The sequence below is a fragment of the Hemitrygon akajei genome, chromosome 3 (genome assembly GCF_048418815.1).
Source record: "Hemitrygon akajei chromosome 3, sHemAka1.3, whole genome shotgun sequence".
Classification (NCBI taxonomy): Eukaryota; Metazoa; Chordata; class Chondrichthyes; order Myliobatiformes; family Dasyatidae; genus Hemitrygon; species Hemitrygon akajei.
The window spans coordinates 50,626,866-50,649,929 of record NC_133126.1 but is presented as its reverse complement, the minus strand read 5'-3'; the positions used below and the strand labels follow the sequence as shown (position 1 = coordinate 50,649,929).

General features: G+C 38.1%; 2 protein-coding genes across 7 annotated transcripts in view; one reads left to right on the top strand and one right to left on the bottom strand.

Moving 5' to 3' along the window:
* gnpnat1 (glucosamine-phosphate N-acetyltransferase 1) overlaps positions 1-17,023 on the top strand; it is a 59,215-nt gene extending 42,192 nt beyond the window's left edge. For all 4 annotated transcript variants that reach the window (XM_073039862.1, XM_073039861.1, XM_073039860.1 and 1 more), the window contains 5 exons: positions 1,088-1,268; positions 5,588-5,650; positions 7,223-7,350; positions 7,799-7,860; positions 13,446-17,023. In XM_073039862.1, the coding sequence (XP_072895963.1) occupies positions 1,115-1,268; positions 5,588-5,650; positions 7,223-7,350; positions 7,799-7,860; positions 13,446-13,593 (555 nt within the window). In that variant the 5' untranslated portion in view covers positions 1,088-1,114 and the 3' untranslated portion in view covers positions 13,594-17,023. The remainder of the gene's footprint in view (positions 1-1,087; positions 1,269-5,587; positions 5,651-7,222; positions 7,351-7,798; positions 7,861-13,445) is intronic.
* styx (serine/threonine/tyrosine interacting protein) overlaps positions 16,709-23,064 on the bottom strand; it is a 49,966-nt gene continuing 43,610 nt past the window's right edge. Inside the window, exons 10-12 of one of the 3 annotated variants that reach the window (XR_012098230.1) lie at positions 20,974-21,055; positions 19,518-19,645; positions 16,709-17,314 (exon numbers count right to left, since the gene is read on the bottom strand). Coding sequence is in view for 2 of the 3 variants with exons in the window: in XM_073039858.1 (XP_072895959.1) it covers positions 17,018-17,101; positions 17,265-17,314; positions 20,974-21,055 (216 nt within the window). In the remaining variant the exon portion in view is untranslated. The remainder of the gene's footprint in view (positions 17,315-19,517; positions 19,646-20,973; positions 21,056-23,064) is intronic. The other 2 variants (XM_073039858.1, XM_073039859.1) reach the window with 2 other exon arrangements.

The window sequence follows — 23,064 nt, the reverse complement described above, 5'->3', positions numbered from 1 at the left end:
TCTATCCTAATCGCAGGGCAATGTTCAATGACCAATTAACTTACTAACTGGTACGTCTTTGGACTGTAGGTGGAAACTGAAACACCTGGACAAAAACCACATGGTCACAGGGAATGTAATACTCTTTGCAGGCAGCAGTGCCAGAGTTGAACTCCCGAGCTGTAATATTATTGCAGTAACTGATACACTACTGTGGTGTCCAGTTTGCAGATGGCTTAAAAGTTGGTGGTGTTTTGACTGGTAAGGAAGGATGTCTGAGGCTTCAGCAGGATAGAGATATAATGGAGAGTTCAGCTTAGTGTTGGCAAATGGAATTAAATCTCAGCAACTGTGATATAATGTGCTTTGGGAAATCAAATAGGGGTAGGATATATACAGTAAGGGGCACTAAGGAATGTTTGGTAACCTGAAAGTCCAGCCCAGCTAGATAGGGTGGTGGTGAAAAGGGCATATGGTATGCTTGTCTTCAAAACTTGGGATAAAGGAAATAATAAAAAATGTTAGATTACAACTTTACAAAATACTGTTTAAGTAGTAGTATGCAGTTCTGCTTGCCACAGAATTGGAAGGATGTAATTGGCAGTGTAGAGTACATGGAAAGTTCACCAGGATGTTGGCTAGATTGGAGAACTTTGGCATGGATGTGATGAGCCAAAGGGCCCATTTCTGTTGTACAATTCTGTGACTCCATAGTATGCACACCATTTGTAGAAGTTGTATCTGTTGTATTTATTACACAACGTAAGTGTTCCAAAGTAGACTGTAAAAACACGGCATACTGTACTATTTTTTCAAAGACGTTGCCTGGCCTACTGAGTTCCTCCAGCATTTTGTGTATCTTGTTCGGCTTTCCAGCGTCTGCAGATTTTCTCTTCTTTGTGATTTTGACTATAAAAATTTTTACTTCTCACTTCTCAAATTTAATTACCAAGCAAATTTATTATTTTAGAACTCAGCCTGTTTTGCATTTATCAATAATCATAACAAAAATAACATTTTAAAATCACAATTTCTTTTTACTTGACTGCATGTGGATATATCCGTAAAGTCTTAATTGTTTTCAGTTTTGTGTGTTTCTTTTGAACAGTGTATTGATTTATGTGCTGCTTGGGCCATGATTCTTGACGATACACCCTTGTTTGATCCCACCTTGTTGAGTGAGCTGGACTGGAATCAAAATATGGTAAAATTCTCGCCTGAAATTTCCCCAGTGAGCCCAGGGGATGGACTCATTCTGAGGCCTCTCTGTACTGCAGACTTCAACAGAGGTACTATTTAAGCTGTAATCTATCGGTTACCAACAGATGTTTATTAATATGATTGCTTGTGAATGTGATTTTGACTAGTGTTCTACTTTTAGTCAAAGAATCCATTGAACTAGTTTTTTAAAAAAATGGAGTTGGCCATTTAAGTGCTTTCTTACAGTCCAATTTTTTTGAAATTATTTTGAACAGCAGATATTTTCTTAAATATGTTTATGCAAATAAGAGTTTTTCCTGTCAGTTTATTTTTATCTCCTTTTCCTATTCATATATTTAGCTCCTACCTGAATCATGATACATATTGTAATCAGAAAATTTACTTGCAATCTTTCTTTGCTATTCCCATTAGCTACTTTCAATGCCAGATCCACATAGTTCTACTGAATTTTATTTCATCTGTGGAATAGCGCATGTATTAAGTTGTAGTTCAGTTTCAGTCCAAGGTATGTACAATTTTTCTTGAACACTCCTTTTGAAAAGAGTATTCTAGGGCTACGGAGATGGGAGTAGACTCTCACATGGTGGATTGGATAGTGGACTACTTGACAGATAGACCTCAGTATGTGCGGTTGGGAGACTGTAGGTCTGACACGGTGGTCAGCAGCACAGGGGCGCCGCAGGGAACTGTACTCTCTCTGGTCCTGTTCACCCTGTACACATCAGACTTCCAATATAACTCAGAGTCCTGCCATGTGCAGAAGTTCGCTGATGACACGGCCATAGTGGGGTGTGTCAGGAATGGACAGGAGGAGGAGTATAGGAAACTGATACAGGACTTTGTGATATGGTGCAACTCAAACTACCTGCGTCTCAATATCACCAAGACCAAGGAGATGGTGGTGGACTTTAGGAGATTTAGGCCCCATATGGAGCCAGTGATCATTAATGGAGAACGTGTGGAGCAGGTTAAGACCTACAAGTATCTGGGAGTACAGTTAGACGAGAAGCTTGACTGGACTGCCAACACAGATGCCTTGTGCAGGAAGGCACAGAGTCGAATGTACTTCCTAAGAAGGTTGGCGTCATTCAATGTCTGTAGTGAGATGCTGAAGATGTTCTATAGGTCAGTTGTGGAGAGCGCCCTCTTCTTTGTGGTGGCGTGTTGGGGAGGAAGCATTAAGAAGAGGGACGCCTCACGTCTTAATAAGCTGGTAAGGAAGGCTGGCTCTGTCGTGGGCAAGGTACTGGAGAGTTTAACATCGGTAGCTGAGCGAAGGGCGCTGAGTAGGCTACGGTCAATTATGGATAACTCTGAACATCCTCTACATAGCACCATCCAGAGACAGAGAAGCAGTTTCAGTGACAGGTTACTATCGATGCAATGCTCCTCAGACAGGATGAAGAGGTCAATACTCCCCAATGCCATTAGGCTTTACAATTCTACCGCCAGGACTTAAGAACTTTTTAAAAGCTATTATTAATGCTTTTTGAGACGGTGATTTAGATGCATATCATATTTTTTTTTACTGAGTTAAGTATTGTATGTAATTAGTTTTGCTACAACAAGTGTATGGGACATTGGAAAAAAAAAGTTGAATTTCCCCATGGGGATGAATAAAGTATCTATCTATCTACTGTTGCCTACCCAACTAGTCACCTTGTATGTTCACAAATATAGGCAATAGCATGTCAGACAGATGTGATGCTTATTACAGATTATATATACAGATGTGATGTAATTTTATTAGCAGCAATTTTAAAACATGGAGAGCATTTTACGACCAGACCAATTGGATCTCGACCCTCAATCTCAGGGACCCGGCGACGCTTTTGAACTCTGGCTAGCATGCTTCGAATTGTACCTGGAGGAGATTCATGTGACCGAACCTGCCACAAAGCGCAAGGTTCTCCTCTCCAGAGAAAGTGCAAGGGTCTACTCCATGATCAGAGACCAAACGGACTACCAGGCTGCGATGGATGCCCTCAAAAGACAATACCGGTGGCTGGTGAACACCGTCCACGCAAGACATCGCTTAGCGACACAGCGGCAGCAGGCCGGAGAGTCAAGCGCTGAGTTTGTCCGGGCCCTACAGACACTCCTGTGGGCCTGCGACTGCAGGGGACTGACGGCGGAACAGCATGCGGAGCTGCTAGTAAGAGACGCCTTCGTTATGGGGATCAGGAAGTCTGCCACTGGGACCACCCAGTGATGCTCCGGAAACATGCGAGGAGCAATAAATACTCCCCGATGGTCGAGAGTGTTCACCTACTTCATGTGAACCCCCGGTATGCCTATGTGGTCTTACCTGATGGACAGGAGGACAGTCTCCGTACGCGACCTGGTGCCCGCAGGAGCACCAGACCCCTACCCCGCACACTCCACGGTGACTATGAACCCTGTAACCCCCGATGTATATACCCACGAGACACCGCGCACACCAAGCCCTACACAGACTCCTCACGACACTCTCATAACGGGCACCACGCACATGCATGAGGGATTACTGACGCCTAACGGGCTGACACCTCCAGTCAGGCCGGAGCCAGCACAACCACCGTCACCGGTGCAATCAGCACTGGTGCAGTCACCACCGGTGCTACGTAGGTCGCAGTGACAGACTCGACTGCCTGATAGACTTAACCTGTTAATGTACTTGTAAGAAACTTTGCCCAGTGGGGACTCTCTTTCAAAACAAAGGGAGGGTGAATGTGGTAAACTATGTATACCTGTCTGAACATGCCCCTCTGCTAGATAGATAGATAGATACTTTATTCATCCCCATGGGGAAATTCAACTTTTTTTTCCAATGTCCCATACACTTGTTGTAGCAAAACTAATTACATACAATACTTAACTCAGTAAAAAAAAAATATGATATGCATCTAAATCACCGTCTCAAAAAGCATTAATAGCTTTTAAAAAGTTCTTAAGTCCTGGCGGTAGAATTGTAAAGCCTAATGGCATTGGGGAGTATTGACCTCTTCATCCTGTCTGAGGAGCATTGCATCGATAGTAACCTGTCACTGAAACTGCTTCTCTGTCTCTGGATGGTGCTATGTAGAGGATGTTCAGAGTTATCCATAATTGACCGTAGCCTACTCAGCGCCCTTCGCTCAGCTACCGATGTTAAACTCTCCAGTACTTTGCCCACGACAGAGCCCGCCTTCCTTACCAGCTTATTAAGACGTGAGGCGTCCCTCTTCTTAATGACTGCTCCTGTGGCTCCTCCCACAGACCCCTGTATAAAGGCGATTGGAGGCAATGCTCCTCCCTCAGTCTAAAATGTTGTGGTCTCTTTTGCTGCTAATAAAAGCCTATCGTTCGCCTCCTGTCTCCGAGAGTTATTGATGGTGCATCAGATGCCCCCCCCTTCACCATTCCCCATCCCCTTTCCCTCACCTCACCTTGTCTTCTTGCCTGCTTATTGCCTCCCTGTGGTGCTGCTTCCCCTTTTCTTTCTTTCATGCCTTCTGTTCTCTCCTATTAGATTCCCCTTCTCCAGCCCAGTATCTCTTTCACCAATCAACTTCTCAGCTCTTTCTTCACCCTCCTCCTGGTTTCACCTATTACCTTGTGTTTCTCCCTCCCATTCCCACCCCCCCCCTTAACTCTATTCATCTTTTTTTTACTCTCTCCAGTCCTGCTTGCTGAAGGGTCTCGGCCCGAAACGTTGACTGCTCTTTTCCATAGGTGCTGCCTGGCCTGCTGAATTTCTCCAGGATTTTGTTTGTGTTGCTGGGATTTCCAGCATCTGCAGATTTTCTCTTGTTTGTGATTGTCTTTCCATCAACCGTGTTGGGATTGTAACTTGAACATTACCATTGAAGTTTCAAAGATTATAGAAATTTATGACTGAGGAGGAAACCATTTGGTCCATTGTGTCCATACCAAATGAAGACCTATTCTGACTCATCCAGTTTTCCAGTTGTTAACTTGTTGACTTACAATTTGAAGTTCATCAACTGCTTGTTCACGTGGTTTCGAAATATGAGTACTTTTTCCATGCATCAGACCTTTAAACTATAAGCTCCAGACCCCACTGAGCTTGTATCCAAGAACATCTTTCTCCAATCCCCTCTGATCTTTATAACAATGACAAATCTATGCCTCCTATTATTCACTCCAGTGCTAAGGAAAAACTGTTGGTACTTCCTGTTTACTTTATTTAAGCCTCTCATAATTTTGTGTTTCAGCTTGTTTTCTGCTGCCTTCTTTCTAGAGAAAGGAACCCTAGCCTTGTAACCTCTCATTGTAACTAAATTTCTCTGGACTGGGCAATATTCTCATAAATCTCCCCTGTAATGGCAATGTTTCCTTTAACGTGATAATGAACTTAATAGAAACTTGTGCAGTAATGTAATTCAATTAATTTTAATTTTTACAGGCTTTTTCAAGGTACTTGCACAGTTAACGAAAGTAGGTGATGTTGAAGCTGAACAATTTATAAGTAAGCAAGCTGGCACTTTAATATATTGTCATATGTTTTACTTCAGTCCTCCAGTACTGTTAACCTATGTTTTAAATTGTCTGTAAACTGTTTTTGTTTCAAAGTATGAGGACAATTTGTTTTCAGCTTTCTGTCATGTAGTTGTTTCAAAAAAAGTTGGTGCTATAGACCTGTAAGATTTGATGTTATTGACTTGTTAGATTTTGTCACCTTAAGTTTGATGGGGAGTTGGTTTTGGTAGTTGTGTGGACATTAACAGTAGCACGATTATAAAATAAATAGTAGGAATGACCATTCTTCAAACTAATGTAACTGTGCACCATCTCGCACAGATAGTAGTCTACAGATTGTTCGAGGACCTAAGAGACTTAATTTCAGAGAGAGCAAAGGTGTATTTTAGTTAATAATGAGCAGCAGACCAGGAAGATGCAAGCTGATTGGCAGGAGGCAAAGAGTGGGAATAAAGCAGGCCACTTCTGGTTGGCTGCCAGTGACTAATGGTGTTCCACAGGGGTCAGTGTTGGGACAGCTTCTTTTCACGTTTTATGTCAATTTTGATGACAGAATCTATGGCTTTGTGGCCAAGTTTGCAGACAATATGAAGATGAGGCATTGGTCAGACAGCACTTTGAGAATGTGCTGGCATTGGAGAGGGTCCAGAGGAATGATTTCAGAAGTGAAAGGGTTAATGCATGAGAAGCATTTGACTGAGCCTGTACTTGCTGGTGTTTAGAAGAATGAGGGGGGGATCTCATTGATATCTATCAAATATTGAAAGGCCTAGATAGAATGGATGTGGAGAAAATGTTCCCTATCATGGGGGAGTTTAGGACCAGAGGGCACAGCCTCAGATAGGGACCTTTTGTTAAAATATAGAGAAATTTCTGTAGCCAGAGGGTGGTGGATCTGTGGAATTCATTGCCACAGACAGCAATGGAGGCCAAGTCAGTGAGTATATTTAAAGCAGAGGACAGGTTCTTGATTGATCAGGGCATGAGGAGAAGGTAGGAGAATGGAGTTGAGAGGGATAATAAATCAGCCATGATGGAATGACCGAGCATTATTGAAGGGCTGAATGACCTGAATCTGTCCTTGGGCATTATAGTCTTACAAGCAATTGTATGATAGATAAATAATGTATTGTGCTCTTCGGCTTTCTTTTTGTGCCACCCTGTCCTTTTTATCACTCACCCCATTATTCATGTAGCTTAGAAATTTTTTTGATATTTGAAATTTCAGAAGATTGCTTTCTGCTATGATTATGGAGTTGAGAAAATTTCCCTTGCCATTCCTCTCTGGAAAATGATGGAAATTCACAAAATATATGTAATCTCAACTAGTTTTTTTCCCTGTACTTCCTAGTCACTAATTTTAGGAAGTTACCTTTGTTTGCCTGAAGTGGGTAAAATTAGCTAAGAAGTTGTTTAAAATACAATTCTTTGATGGGTGTTTTAATGTTCTGCGCCCAAGTATATAGTACTTATGATAACCAAATGTTGATTGAAGGTAAAATGGCTTGGAATGTAGATCTATGGCCATTATTTTTACTGCCTTTCTCCTAAAACTTTATAGAAAAGTTTGAACACATGAAGCAAACTGGAGATTACTATAATATTGTTGTTGAAGACACTCATGTCGGACAGGTCATTGCTACAGCAACATTAATAATTGAACATAAATTTATACATACCTGTGCAAAGGTAAGCCTTCAACTAGTATATTACAGTATTGTTTTGTTAAGAGCTAGAATTTGCTAATTACTGTTAATAAAATATTCAGTGTATATTTGTTCTGTTGCCCCAATTGAATAGAATGAAGTTTGGGCATTTTAGCTAAAAGTGAGGAATCTGATAGCCTACCAGAAGATATTGTATTGATGAAATGACACAAATGTTTAAATTCCTTTTCCTTGCCCTACTTTCCTCCTAAACTTCCCCAATTGAAATGCAATGTAAATGTTTCTTGATAGTTCCATTTTTTTCCCCAGAGGTTAATGCAAAGTCTTTTATGTTTAGCTACTCAAGTAATGTTTAAAATGACTCTTTTCTTTATGTATATAGTTAATCTTAACTCTAGGCTACATCTAATGTGAAACCTTTTAAGAACTCAAGCCTTTTTTCTCCCCCCCCCCCCCCTCCATTTATTTAGCGAGGGAGAATAGAAGAAGTTGTTGTTAGTGATGAACACAGAGGAAAGCAACTTGGAAAATTGTAAGTATTTAAACCTAGTATGTAGTTTGATATTAATGTTATTTTGGCTGAATCTATAAAATTATCTAGGTGATCAGTTATTGTCAATTTTTGCCTTCCATAAGATGGCATGTAGCTTTATTTTCAGCTCCCATCATTGTCCTTTGCTTTGACTTGCTCTTGATAAACTGTTGACTAAAGCTTATGCCGTCCCCAATGCATTTTGGTTATCCTGTAGAAGCTGCTATGTTTATTCCTACTCTTTTGAAAAGTGTTTCAGAAAGTACAGCAGTCTGATTTCTCATTTGCTAGAGTGATACTGTAGTTGCAAAGATCTCAGGGTTGAATGGCAGAATTACAAGGAGTGAATTCTGGGTTACAAATCACCTGGATGATGGAAATCTGACACAATATAAATTCTCCTATACATTCTTAAAACATTTGTCAAGTTAATAATAGTCATAAAATATTTCATGGCATTCATTAATGGATCATATTAGGGTGAAAGAATTATAGAAACTATATGCCCAGTGATAGTAGTTATAGCTATAGAAAATGGATGTTTCTGACGTGTAGAATTTGGCTTGTGGACAGTTGGAATATAACCCTTTGACAATCTGGAGACTGCCTGTATATGGAATTAGTTTGTAGTTCAGGCAAAGATGCTTCAACTTGGGAGCTTTTGGGCCAGATTTTATATTTGCATATTTTAATAAATTGATACACAAATAATAAAGGTTCTCAGGACAGTGATAGATATTTTAATCCACAGAAATTGGTGTCACAGTAACATTACATGTGCACTGCCATATAACTGTTAGAAGAGAAGAAAGATTAAAAAAGTTACCTTGAAAATTAATGTCCAGATTTACAAATCAAAGATTCCAAGATTTCCAAGTTCACTCTGATAAGATGCTAGTGCAAGAATTACTGTAATATTATATGGTAATGCATGCACATTCACACCATCCAGATGAGAGGTGGTGGTAGTATTGTACAGGGTGTCCATGATTTTAGGGTGTGGTAAACAGAGCTAAGTAGAGCTTAAATAGAGCTCTGGTAAATAGAAGTTAATAACAGTGTAATGCGGGGGTGGGGGGGGGGGGTATCACTTCCCTGGCTGTAGGTTAACTCATCATAGAGCCTGATGGGTGAGGGTGAGAATGACCTCATAGTGCTCTTCAGTTGTCTTAGTCTGTAACTGAAAGTGCTCCTCTGTTCAGCTAAGGTGGTATGCAGAGGGTGAGAAACATTGTCCAGGATTTTCTGGAGGGTCCTTTGTTTTACCACAACCTCCAGTATGTCTGGTTTGACTCCTCTAACAGAGCCAGCCTAATTGGTTTATTGAGCCTATTGGCATCACCTGAGTTGATGCCATTGCCCCAGAACACCACCACATAGAAGACTGTACTGGCGACAGCTGACTGTCTGATACAATTGAGATACCTGTATACTCTATAGAACTCAGTCTCCTCAGGAAGTAGAGGTGACTCTGGCCTTTCTTGTATACAACCTGTGTGTTGGTGCTCCACTCAAGTATGTCATCCAGGTGCACCTCCAGGTACTTGTAGGTCCTCACCATCAATAGTAACAGAGTAGTACAGTTTAGATCTTCCTATAGTTCATCACCATCTTTTGTCTTACTGATGTTGAGCTACAGATGATTCAGCTTGCACCATTCAACAGACCAGGGCCCTGTATTCATCCTCCTGTCCTCGCTATTGTTGAGTCATCAGAGAATTAATGCAGAATGCGTGACTCAGTTTTACCCAAAGTCCAAGGTGCACAGAATAAACAACAATGGAGCCAGTACAGTCCCCTTTGGGGCTCCAGTGCTGCTTAGAGCCATGTCTGACATACAGCTCTGAATTTGCACAAACTGGTCTGCCAGTCAGGTAGTCCATTATCCAGGATACAATGGAAGTGCCAGCTTGCACTGAAAAGAGCTTTCCTTTCTTCTCCCCCCCCCCCCCACCTCCCCACCCCTCCAGCAATGAGAGAGCTGTATGGTATTGAAGGCACTTGAGGAATCAAAAAAAATACTGAAATTCTTTACAAACAAGTGCTTTTTAAATCCAGACTTCCTATTTATCTTGTCTTTCCTTTTTTTCCTGTTTTCAAGCTTCATTGACGCCACACATTTTGATTTCTCAATTTAAGTTGTTGTAATTCTTCGCAAGTGAATTCCTAAAACTAATATCACCTAAAGGTAGAAGTCACCTTCCCCTTCAGCTTCAGCTTCTTGTTCATTGTGTCTCTATTAATTCCATTGCTTCTGATAGTAAATCTTACTTGGTGTGTTAGCATACCACTTGCTGCACAACTGTTCAATACAAGTTAGTCTTAAACACAGTAATTTGCAGGCACCAATTATTATGGAGCCTCAGGCTTAGTTATCTGAGGGTGTGAAATGGAATTTTGTTTTCTCTCTCCATGAAAGTAAGCATGCAGGTACAGCAGGCAGTGAAGAAGGCTAATGGCATGCTGGCTTTTATAACAAGAGGAATTGAGTATAGGAGTAAAGAGGTCCTTCTGCAGCTGTACAGGGCCCTGGTGAGACCCCACCTGGAGTATTGTGTGCAGTTTTGGTCTCCAAATTTGAAGAAGGACATTCTTGCTATTGAGGGAGTGCAGCGTAGGTTCACAAGGTTAATTCCCGGAACGGCGGGACTGTCATATGTTGAAAGATTGGAGCGACTGGGCTTGTATACACTGGAATTTAGAAGGATGAGAGGGGATCTGATTGAAACATATAAGATTATTAAGGGATTGGACACACTGGAGGCAGGAAGCATGTTCCCGCTGATGGGTGAGTCCAGAACTAGAGGCCACAGTTTAAGAATAAGGGGTAGGCCATTTAGAACGGAGATGCGGAAAAACTTTTTCACCCAGAGAGTGGTGGATATGTGGAATGCTCTGCCCCAGAAGGCAGTGGAGGCCAAGTCTCTGGATGCATTCAAGAGAGAGTTAGAGCTCTTATAGATAGTGGGGTCAAGGGATATGGGGAGAGGGCAGGAACGGGGTACTGATTGTGTATGATCAGCCATGATCACAGTGAATGGTGGTGCTGGCTAGAAGGGCCGAATGGCCTACTCCTGCATCTGTCTATTGTCATTGTAATCTGTTTCAGACCTTACTCCATATTCCTCACTGGATCATGTGACTCTGGAAAAAGGAGGAACGGATAGTTTGTATGCACAATTCATGCCATGTTAGATTGGGATAATTCGGAAGGGCCTACTGAGCTTTTCATTTCTCCCTGTAGTAGGTTGATGTCCCATTAAATCCTTGGAACTATTCTGCATTTATTGTATCTAACAGTGATACAAAAATGACTTGATTGTTGCATCATTTATTCTGTGCATTTGTGAATGTTAGGCATATCAAGCGGCAGTACTTTCAGATCTACTTCATGTTTTTTCTCTTCCCCAGGCTTGTATCATCTATTCTCTTTTGATTTATATATTCTCTCAATATTACCAAGATTAATAAAATGTAATCATATTTGAATGACTAATCTTTATCACGAGACTTCAGGATTGTGAAAAGCAGTAATTTGAGGTTTAGGTGTTCTGTTTAATGTTTGGCTGCCACCATGTCATTATCCATCAATGCCTACTATTTTACTTCTGTAGCTTATTAATACAGAGCTATGGAACAAAATCTAGGTTTAATATACTATTGGCTCATTTTGGCTAAATGTGTTCACAACTTAATTGACCTCTGCACCATTCAACAGACCAGGGCCCTGTATTCATTTAAGTTTAAGTCTGGGGAATCATTTAACATTGACTTTGACATTCTGTATGTACAGTTGTAAGAAAAAGTTTGTGAACACTTTGCAATTAACTGGTTTTCTGCATTAATTATAAAATGTGGTCTGATCTTTAAGTCACAATAGACCAGCAAAATCTGCCTAATGACATGCAAACAATTGTACTACTTGTCAATACTGAGTACACCATTTAAGTGATCAGTCTAGGTTCAAAACAGTATGTGAACCTCCAGGGTAACGCCTTCTACAAAAGCTATTTGGAGTCAGGTGTTCCAATCAGTGAGATGAGATTAGAGGTGGGAATTGTAGAGGTGCCTTGCTATAAATTGTCTACAAATGGAGGAATTTCAGTACTGTGGCTACTTTCCATAGGATAAGACGTCCTGCAAAGATCACACGAGAACTGTGTACAATGCTGAAGAAGGTGAAAAGGGTAACAACAAAAGACCTGCAGAAATCTGTAAACTTGCTAAAGTTTTTGTTCATGTGTCCACTATAAGAAAATGTTCGTGGAAGACACCACTGAGGAAACCACAGCTCTCAAAAAAAAAACATTGCTCCATGTCTTAAGATTGCAAAAGATCACCTGGATGTCTCTCAATGCCTCGGGGACAATGTTTTGTGGACAGATGAGACAAAAGTTGAACTTTTTGGCAGAAATAAACATTGCTTTGTTTGGAGGGGAAAAAAGAATACTGCATACCAACAGCAAAACTTCATTTCAACTGTGAAACATGGTGGAAGAAGCATCATGGTTTGGGGCCTGGACAGCTTCCAATTGTTGAGGGAACAATGAATCCAAAATTGTATCAAGCATCACCTGAAGCTTAAAAGTCGGATGATGCAACAAGACAATGATCAGAAACACAAAAGTAAATCAACAACTGAATGGTTTAAAAAGAAAATTTGTGTTTTGGAATGGCCAAACCTTAACCTAGTTGAGATGCTGTGGCATAACCTGTTCATGCAAGGATCGGAGAAATACTGATGAACTTGGAACAGTTTTGTATGGAGGAATGGCCTAAAATTTATCCTTGCTGTTCAAGTTTAATCAGCAGCTACAGGAAACATTTGGAGGCTATTTCTGTTAAAGGAGGTACAACTAGTTATTAACTGGACTGTGAATGATTAAACAATGTATTTAATAAAGGTGTGAAAAGTACAATTTGAGCGTTTCATTTAGGCAGATTGTGTTTATCTATTATTGTCATCTTAGATGGTTCAGACCACATTTTATGAGTTATTAATGCAGAAAACCAGGTAATTGCAAAGTGTTCACAAACTTTTTCTTGCAACTGTATGTGGATAGGATTATATTTGAATTCCAGCAGACCACTTTCATCTTTTAAGGACTCGTTAGTTCAGGTGATAAGGTGATTGTTAATACTTGAGGAATGGCAACCCAGTAAAGAATGAAATATGACAGTGGCAGCACCTGAACTAAATATATTGAAGTATTATAATGTTATTACAATTTGCTTGTTTTTGTGGTATTATCACAGTCCTATTGCATTTGACTTGCTAAATGATCTTCTTGTATTCCAAAATTATCCCTCCTTAGTATTTAGTTTAATGAAGAAATTATTCTTGTCGAAGTACCTCAGATTAAAGGTATGATTTTAATGAAGATTTAAAGAGTAAAGTTAATTATGGAGTTACCTTAAATATTTGCCTTGAAATTGAATTATTTATGAAATTGTAAGTACATATTTCATGTTAATTTACCTCCATATTTCCTAGAGTAATTCCTTAATTTAAGGAATGACCCTTTTATGTACAATTGAAGATGATTCATGTTTCTAAGCTCCGGATTTTTGTTCCATTGCTCTAGGTTAGTTGCAGCCCTTACACTTCTCAGCAAGAAACTCAACTGCTACAAAATTACTTTAGAATGTCTACCAAAGAACAAAGCCTTCTATCAAAAATTCGGTTATAAAGTTACAGAAGAGCTTTACATGCAATGCAGATTTTTTGACTGATATTTGCTGAATGAGATTTGTATTTCTAGAAGGTTTTTTTTTTGGGGGGGGGGGGTCTAATTATAAAGTTTATTTAGTACTGGCAAGATGTGTAGTATATTCCAATACAATTAGCAATGTTTACCTGTTTCGTGGTACCAAGAATGTAGATGAAATTTAATGGTCTTTTTCTTAAACTAAGCAGTCTTATAGGTGATGGGAAAAACTGCAGCATGGTTCACTTGGCATGGTAAACTTTAGCTCAAAGGAATATGAAAAGCACTAGTTTTGTGAAAGAACTTAGTTTCTTAGAACTAGCAATGGAAATAATTGTACCAAAGGACTTTTTTGTTCAGAACAGGGCACTTCTATGCATCTATTTCTGTTCTTTAAGAGACTTAACTTATAATTGTACCTGTTACACTGCTCTGGGGTCCAGGTTTAAATGAAGATGCAGCTATATCTCTTGGAATCAATTCTACTTTAAGTTAATGTGAAAATTATAGAAAACTTTGAATGCAATTCTGTTCAGTCCCAGGGTGTCAGAGAATCTTGTGACACTACATGGATCTTGTGGGCACTTTACAAGCTGGTGGAGATTTTAAGTGCTTTGTGTGGGTGTTTTCAAATTTCTTTTATATTGATGAGATTTTTCATTAGCATGTCAAGCCATGCCTTCATGGAGCTTTGTATACTGACCTGAATGTGTATCAGTAACTATAGGCAGGCCACAAAGTAACTTGCTGCTGATCCGATCATAAGGTGCAGGGTAACGAAATCTAGGCATTAAAATTGTACATCGATGTAATTTATGAATCAGGTCAGATTTTAATTCGTCTTGTAGTTAAAATTGATTAATCCAAAGCACACATTTTATATTGTTTACAGAAGAATATCTTGTTTGCATATGTAAATGCTATATTTGTATGAACTTCATGAGTATCACCTCATGGAGCAGGTGATAATTAATTTTACCCATGTTTTCTCAATGTAATCTCAAATTACATTGATTCAATAGCTAATTCCTCCCTAATTTTTATGGGATTAGCATTATAGTTCTACACGTATTTGGAACTGCTTGATGACTTTTTAAATCCATGTTTAACAATATTTTTAGTTAAAATGGAGCCAATGACTTAAATTTGATATCCCTACTGAATTTGAGATTACATGAGGAAAATGTATTTGCCCTAAAGTTTGTACAGATTTCAATAATGAGTTTTGTAAGTTAATGCTGTTAATTTTTCCTGTTTTATAAATTCAGCATGAAATGGAAATGCTTAATTTAATCCCCATAATGTACAGTTACAGAAAATATGCAATAGTCTTTGAAATGCTGAAATAACAATTGGCCTTTGAAAGTGCATAAATGTATGTAGTTTATAGCTTGTCAAAGCACTATTTCCAATAGGAAAATAAGATTTAAGAGTAAAAGCTGTTATGGTGAAAATAAACAAGTTTAATTTTGAGTTATTTTGGCTAAATAGTTAAGCTATACTTTTGTACTACTGTGTCTGTTAAGTTATAGAAACCTGGTACTATTAATGTGGGCATGCTTTATGTACTAATGGTTGGTGAAAAATGCTGTAAAAGTCTATGTATGCTGAATTTCTCAGTTATTTTGGGCACTATTTAACAGGACCAAGAAAGGGCATATTTCAGCCTTATTTTGTTCAATGATCCTTTAATGGAGCCAAAACAAAATCTTGTAATCTTGAACAAGAGAAAATCTGCAGATGATGTAAATTCAAGCAACGCACACAAAATGCTGGGGATCTCAGGAATTCCTCCAGCATTTTGTATGTGTTTATCATTAATTTTTTTTAAAGTATCTGTTAAATGAAACAAACAAAATGTGTGCTTTTTGGAATTTATGGCTGCTCTTAAGGACAGTTTTAATTTAGAGATGGTTATTTAATTTAATTTTTTTCAATAACTTTATTTAGTATTGGGTAAATACATTTTTATTGTATTTATTTAATTGTACCATTGCGCAAAGGGCAAATAAAATATCTTAATATTGGTATAATTATAAATATAATACTCATTTGAACTTGAGCATTAATCCATTTTAGGTCAACTTTTGCAGATTGTTGTAATTTGTGTATACAGGCAGTCCCCGGGTTACTTTCGAGTTCTGTTCCTGAGTGTCTTTAAGTCGGATACATCCGGTATTATTTAGCGTCAGTTAGTCAAACATTTGTCTTGGTATATAGTACATATTTTACCTTTCTATGAATATAACACTTCAGAAACTTATGTATTCCAATAATTAAACCTCTGCATTGCTTAATAATAATTGTAGCTTTCATTGGGGTAGGGCCTTTCACATGCTCCATTCTCACTTTATCTGTTATCCTTTAAAATTGTTCCAATTGTTGACCGACTGCAGTCTAACGATTTTCCAATGATGTTTCACCTCTTTCCAAACACTTATTTCCACTTAATTTTCAATTGCGATTGATTCCCGTCAATGGAACAGAAACGCGGTGGGTCCCGAGCACAGCCGGGTCCTAAACTTCTCTGCAGTGAGACAGGTTAAATGGGACAAGTGGGGGCTGTGCTGGGTTTGGGTATTTGATCCTCTGCTATATTCTGCGTGGGAATTTAAACGAAGTGGCAGTGTTTTTACTAAGGTCGAGTTGCGCGCTTGACATCAACCCTGCACGGGAGCAGTCTGTCACTAAATCAAACTCGGAAACCTCACTGTGCCACCAACGGACCGGAACCTGGGGGGTGGGGATCAGGGTGAATCTTACTAAGAAAAATTTAAGCCAAATAGAAAGTTTAAACAATCAACACAGTGTTAACAGCAACGACTTAAAATCGCGAACGGCATTCTCCTTCCTCGGTTCGTAAGTCGGACGTTCATAACTCTGGGACTACCTGTATAAACAAATATTGAAGATGATTTCCTAAAATGTTTGGTACTGGAAATTTAAGCACATTTTAAGTATGACTGAAGATAGATTAGTCAGACCTACCTTAATTGAGAGAAATTGAAGTTTTACAGTTGGTGACATAAGTGGAAAAGAAAATGCAAGGTACAGGATACACCATTAAACTGTTAACCATTCCTCAAGATGGGTTAGTAAAGGATTTATTAGAAATAGGATGCAGTTATCGTACTAACAAATTAATCAGAAAAAAACTTTATTGAAAGTTTTAATAAATTACACAAAAAGATTAACACTTTGTAACATAAATTGCATGTATGGGTCTGACATCAAGCACACAGTGCATTATTTCCCTATCAAACTTACATACAATCAAAATTCAAGTATCAAAAGTGCATCAATGTATTAGCACATGCGTACTTATTAACTGTCAAAATGGCAGTCTTGGTAAAAAAAAAATGTAAAATTAGCGTATGAAGACTTGTAAATCCATCAAAAAATCATTTTGCTCCTCTTCCTGGTCAGAATTAAATCACTATTATACAATTTCACAGGCATACGTTGCTCCAGGTTGTTCTCAAAGGGCAAGTTTTCTGTTCCAGCATCACTTCCTCAGAAGTAGCCAGACAAAGCTGAGAAATGGAAATAAAGTAAATGTGCTGTGTAATATCAACTTCTAGTATTCATTATCTTCAATAACACTTCATCCTTCTATTCACTTATATTTAATACAGCAATCATGTCCAGTACAAGCAATTCTGTAGTTACAGGTTACCCATCATGAGCTACAGCCACCTGCATATTTGGAAAATCATCATCATCTTCCAGTGTTCTTTTCAATGTTCCTAAGTAAAACAAAATGGATGTCATTATTACACAAGTCACATTCTTCAATGACAATTTAATATATACATTAAAACTTAAGAATTTGTGAGTGATATTCCCATAATTGACATGATTCCACCCATTTGCAACCATCATTTGCATTTTTAATGAAAAAGTTAACTAGTTGTTAAATGGTTATTTTGAAATAAACTTTACTAGTAAAATGACATTCAATTATAAACCAAAAATAATCCAACATATGCTGTCAGAATGATCACAATGGACAGGAGCAAAAATAAATTTTTTGAAGGCTCAAGGTGAATTCCATCTTGATTAACAGGATAATATATACTGTCACAAGTCAAAATTAGACATTCATTGAGGGTTGTCCCACAGGAAGGTACAAATACTATAATTTCCAAAAAGAGGCACATAATTCTTAAGTTTTCTGCCCTGGAGTCTGAATGGGCACCTTAGATAGCCAACCAATGTTCTTGAAGGAAATGTACAGCAATTAAGAGTGTATTGGAATATGCTCCATCTACTAAAAGTGCTGTTCCCACAACATTTAATACCTGATAAAATCCAGAATAAAGCAGTGACAGATTGGCCCTCCAGAAACTATCAATACCAACCAGTACAGCACTGCTGCCACGAATACCACTAAAAATTCAATGTATCAACTTGCAAGATTTCCATGACGACATATCATAATCTCTAGCATCTAGAGCTAATGCAGGAAGAATATCCAAACAGTACCAACTTCCAAGTTGGACAACATTTTAACTTTTAAAATACACTACTACCTTTCCAATAATCACTATTCACCTAACAACAAGGAAGTAACATCTTGTCACGTTGATTGCAGCAATACAGAACACCACCCTTATCAGAGAATTTAGGATTGGGCAATAAATAATGTTGAACTTTGATGCAAGCATGAGAAGAAGGGTTTAGTACTTTTCAGAATGTATTTTTATAGAGGAAGACCTTCTTAGCTTGTGACTTGGTATAGAATTTTTGTCATGGTTGTTGATCAACTGGATAACTGATTTGATTGTTGGTACTGTTCTGACTTGAAGACGTCATTTAAGCCAACGACAGATTTAAGCCAAAGTGATAGGCATACAGAATCATTTCTCAGTTGATCAACTTCAATTACATAGCTTATTCAGTAATGAACCTGGGAGTGACACACTTTTTTCCATGTCTAACCTACTGCAACAGAAGCTCAAGAATGCTTTGCACATTAACATTACCATAACTGGCATTGTTTTTGCATATGTGAAGGATCCAGTTGAAATCTCTAAACTTCTTTTAAGGAAAACATTAAATAAAACCAGAAACAAACTTGAAAATTTAACACATTATTAACTGCAGACAAAAAGGGAAGCAAGATGTGTCCTTGTAGCAATGACAACAAAGGTGGCCATTCATGGCTCAGCCAAGTTGTTAATTCTATTAGTTTACTGTATAGATAGAATGAGGATAAAACATTTTTCAGCTTACAAGCCTGGTTAGATTCTTGATAGGAAATATGTCATAACACGTTTTTGATGTTAATTATCTCCAGATTTACTAAATTGACATTTTTTTCAATGTGTGTTTAAAAACTTCCTGTAGACTGCCAAATCAGCTTTTTTTTAAAAAAAAGAGGAAGCAAGTTATTTATCATTGAGGAAAGTGTTATCGATTCTTGATCTGATGAAGGGTGTACACATTGAAAGAAAGACTATCCTACAAGTAAATCCACTTCATTATAGCATCGTCCACAGCCATCGAACTCAGTGGTGTCTTAGAGAAGGAAAATGAAAGCTTTTACAGGTCTAAACAGGAATCTCTGGATCATCCACCATTAATCTGGGATTTTGATTGATGTAAACCGAGAAAGAATCAACAGAAATTCTAAGTTAAAAAGTTTAATCAAATGCTTACAGCCATAAACAAGCACCATGTAAACAGTTGACTGAATAACAAAGCACTATTGCATGGGTCTAAGTGCAGAAATTACTGCCAGTAAGAGCCTTGCAGGTACTGTTGAGTATGGCATAACGGATGCAATATCAGTAGAGCAACTGACATTACTCAAAAATATATTTTCACACAAATGAATCAATTCTATAAATTCAAGCAAACATCTTGCTAATCTTTGTGTTGAGATGGCCACACCAGATATATGGTCTGCAGAAGTCAACAGCCATTGAGAACTAGGAAATTCCCTACCTAACACTTTTGTGTGAATACCATCAGCAGAAGGATTGCCAGCAGTTAAAAGGAGAAGGCCTTCTCAGGGCAATTAAGGATGGGTGATAAATGCTGCATTTCCAGTAGCGCTCACATCCTGAGAACAACTAAAAAAGGAAAAGATTGTGTTGCATTTACACATAGATTATATATCTATTACCAACCATACAACAGAACAAGAATATTTCCAAAATCAACTCAGAGATCGTATCACTGGAAGACTAGACGCTTAAGCCAGCAGCAATTGAAATAATGGACAACTCCTTATGAAATCAGAACTGCCAGGTCAAAGTTTACAATGACAATCTTTAGAAAGATTGTAATCAAAGGCTTGGTATGCAGCTTCAGAATTAAATCCTAAGGAGGAAATGAAGCAAATTATGCAAAACCTTTCATATCCCTTTCATAACTGATGATACATGAGGATTTTCATCAAGAGCCCTTCTATGAAGAAACAGGAACAATGCAGTATAGGTAGATAATTTTACTGTCCAGTACAAAACCAAGTTCAGCACACTGGTTCCATTACGAATTTTCATCGATTTACAATTTCTACTTTGCATTATACAGTACATGCTTTAATCATGAGAGGCTTCCTGGAAAACAAAGGCGTCCAATTTTTAAAAAGAGGCCCTTTGGCCAAAAGAAGGAAATAATGAAAACCAAACCATAAAACAGAAACTTGAAGATTTTGAACAAAGGAGCTAATTTAATAATAGGATAACATGGCCCTCCCAAGGAACAAGAAGGGATTGCCACTATTCAATACAAGAACACTTCAGTACTAATAATTTCACCTTCAGACTGAGAGGATTAAATTCTCATCTTCATGCTTAATTCTGATTAGAGAAGCTGTCTCTCAAGTACAGTAAACGGTCCTGTTCTTTTCACTCAAGGCACAGAATCAGAACTGGTTGTGGCTCACCAAAAGACTGCTGATGACGCCAACAAGAAAAGTTCTTTTGATAACATTCAGGAAGGAAAGAAATGAGCATATTGCCAACAAAGTATTAAACGAGTAAATTATCTCCAAATTTCCCAGTTGTCAGCTTGTGATGTTCTGCAATACATCGAAAATACTGAAAAGAATAACTACTAAGAATTTTTCATGAGTGTGTTGCTTTTTTTCTTTCCCAGGTTGTTCTCTGATTTGAGTTGTTGCAACATTGATCCTTTATAGCAAATGTAATTAAACAGACCATTTGTTAGTTGTATTTCGGTTATTTCCCAAGTCCTAGCTACTTTCACATTTTTGGCATTCCAATTACTATATTTTAATGGTCTTAAAAACCCCTACTATGAAAGAAAGTCTTTATTCAAAGTGTCGTTTGCACAATTTTAAAATGGTATTTTATATAAATGTAACATTTACCAACAGCTTTAAATTCCATAACATAAATTTCAGTGAACATAATCATTTTTATCAATTACTAACCTTGTGCAGAAACAGATCTGCCCAGTTGGAGTGGTGACATCATCTTTATTGTCAATTTTGCTAAATAAATGGCTTCATATTCCTATTTATAGAACAGTTTTTGAGTCAGTTTTTTAAGCTTTCAAATAAATTTAAAACATTTAGTTAGTACATCTTAATATATCTTGCTTATATTCTCCAGAATTCTCAAAAAAATAACATGCATCAACAATGCAAAATATTACTGTCCAGTCAGTTATCAACTTCTGGTGAGCAAGAGAAATGATGTAAATTATGTTACTAGATTATTTGTTACTACACAAAAAGTAGCTTCACACAATCTATCCTGCTTTTAATTTTGCACGACCTTCATAAAGTTGCCCTATTTGCATATTAATACCTATTAAATATAACAGAAACACAATTCATCGTGCAAAAACCCTTTCAATAAAAGTCACTATTAGTGACTTCATTTAGTGCCTCTTCCCCAGAAAGTGAATTAAAAATGGAAACTCAAGTCTTCAAGTTGTGAATCATCAAATTTCACTCTACCTTTGTGTGAGAGAGAGCCTGTTGAAATATCAAAGTGTTGGGATGGACAGTAGTTTTTGATGGGACTCTAGATCATGGTCTCTGGGGGCTTGCGTGATGAGCGGTGGGAAAGGGCACCGGATGGTTTTTTTTGCTGGAACAAATGGGGGAGGGAGGACTGCTTTGCTGCTGCTTTTGTGTGGAAAGGGGAGAGGGGCTTTGGGGTTCTAACTTTTTTTGTCATTCAATCTTTGTTTTTTTTAAATCCTGACATTAAATTGAATCATTAAACATTTCCTCTCTTATATTCCCATTATTTTCCTTTGACCTAATTATAGACTCAAGAATTTCAGATTGTATTTCCTCTCTGTACCTTGTTTGACATTTAAGTCATCCAGTTTAATTTACCAGCCATTTCAGTGCTTTCAGTTTTGTCTTTCTCATAATTAAAAGATTTTTTTTGCTCTGAAAACTTACAGAACTGCAGACACTGCGTTTGTTTCAAATATGAAACTAACACAGAAAATGCTGGAAACACTCACCAGGTCAGACAGCATCTGTAGAAAGGAAATCAGTTAACATTTCAGATCAGGACCCTTCATTTGAACTGGGAAATGGCAAAAATAAAGTTCATTGCAGGCTTGAGGAATAGGACCTCATTTTCTATCTAGGCACATCTTCCCAAATTCAATATTGAATCCTCCAATCTCCAATAACTTGTTTTCTCTGTTTATATAAGTTACCTTTGTTGCAAGTCATCATTTTTGATATGTACTCTGTTTCTGCCTTTGCCCACCCTGACATGCTATAATTCAACACTTAACATTTTCTCCCTCCAACTTCCCCATGAACAACTCATTTATACATAAATAATGGGGGGGGGGGGGGGCTCAGCCAAAAATGTCGGCTATTTATTCATTTACATAGATTCTGCCTGACCTGCTGAGTTCCTTCAGCATTTTGTGTGTGCCATTCATATAATAACCCTGGTCTTAAATAGTCACAGGTACACCCTTAGTTCTATCTATCCCTACCCCTTCTGCCACTTTAATTTTTTCTTTCTCTTCCCCAGTTCTGAGTGAGGTCTTCAACCCAAAATGTTAACTGCTTCTCACTATATAATGTTTCGTACACCAAGGTCAGATGTATGGTTCCTTAAGCAGACTGTCAGCAGCTTGCATTTCCAGTAATGTTGTGGGCAAATATATTTTTGGGTGGAAGTGGGACAAAGATAACAAACAGCACATGCATCAAAATGGCTTGACCAGTGAATTAGTGCCTCATCTACATTGAAGAAATCAAAGACAATTTGAGAGACTTTTTGTTTAGTATCTGTTCATTCAATCTGTGGGGTGACCCTGGTCTTGCAGTTACCTGTCATTTCTCTGAACTACTTACTTCCTCTCAGTGATCTCCTGCACTTCTCTACCTAGGCCCAACTTAAGCTCTCAACACAGTACTTCATCTTCCATTTCAGCATGTTGTAGCCTTCAGCACAATTTAAAGTTAAGTACTTTTCTCTGTTGCTATCAGAACTGGCCAATTCTGCTGCGTTTATCTGTAATATTAACTCAGTTTGCT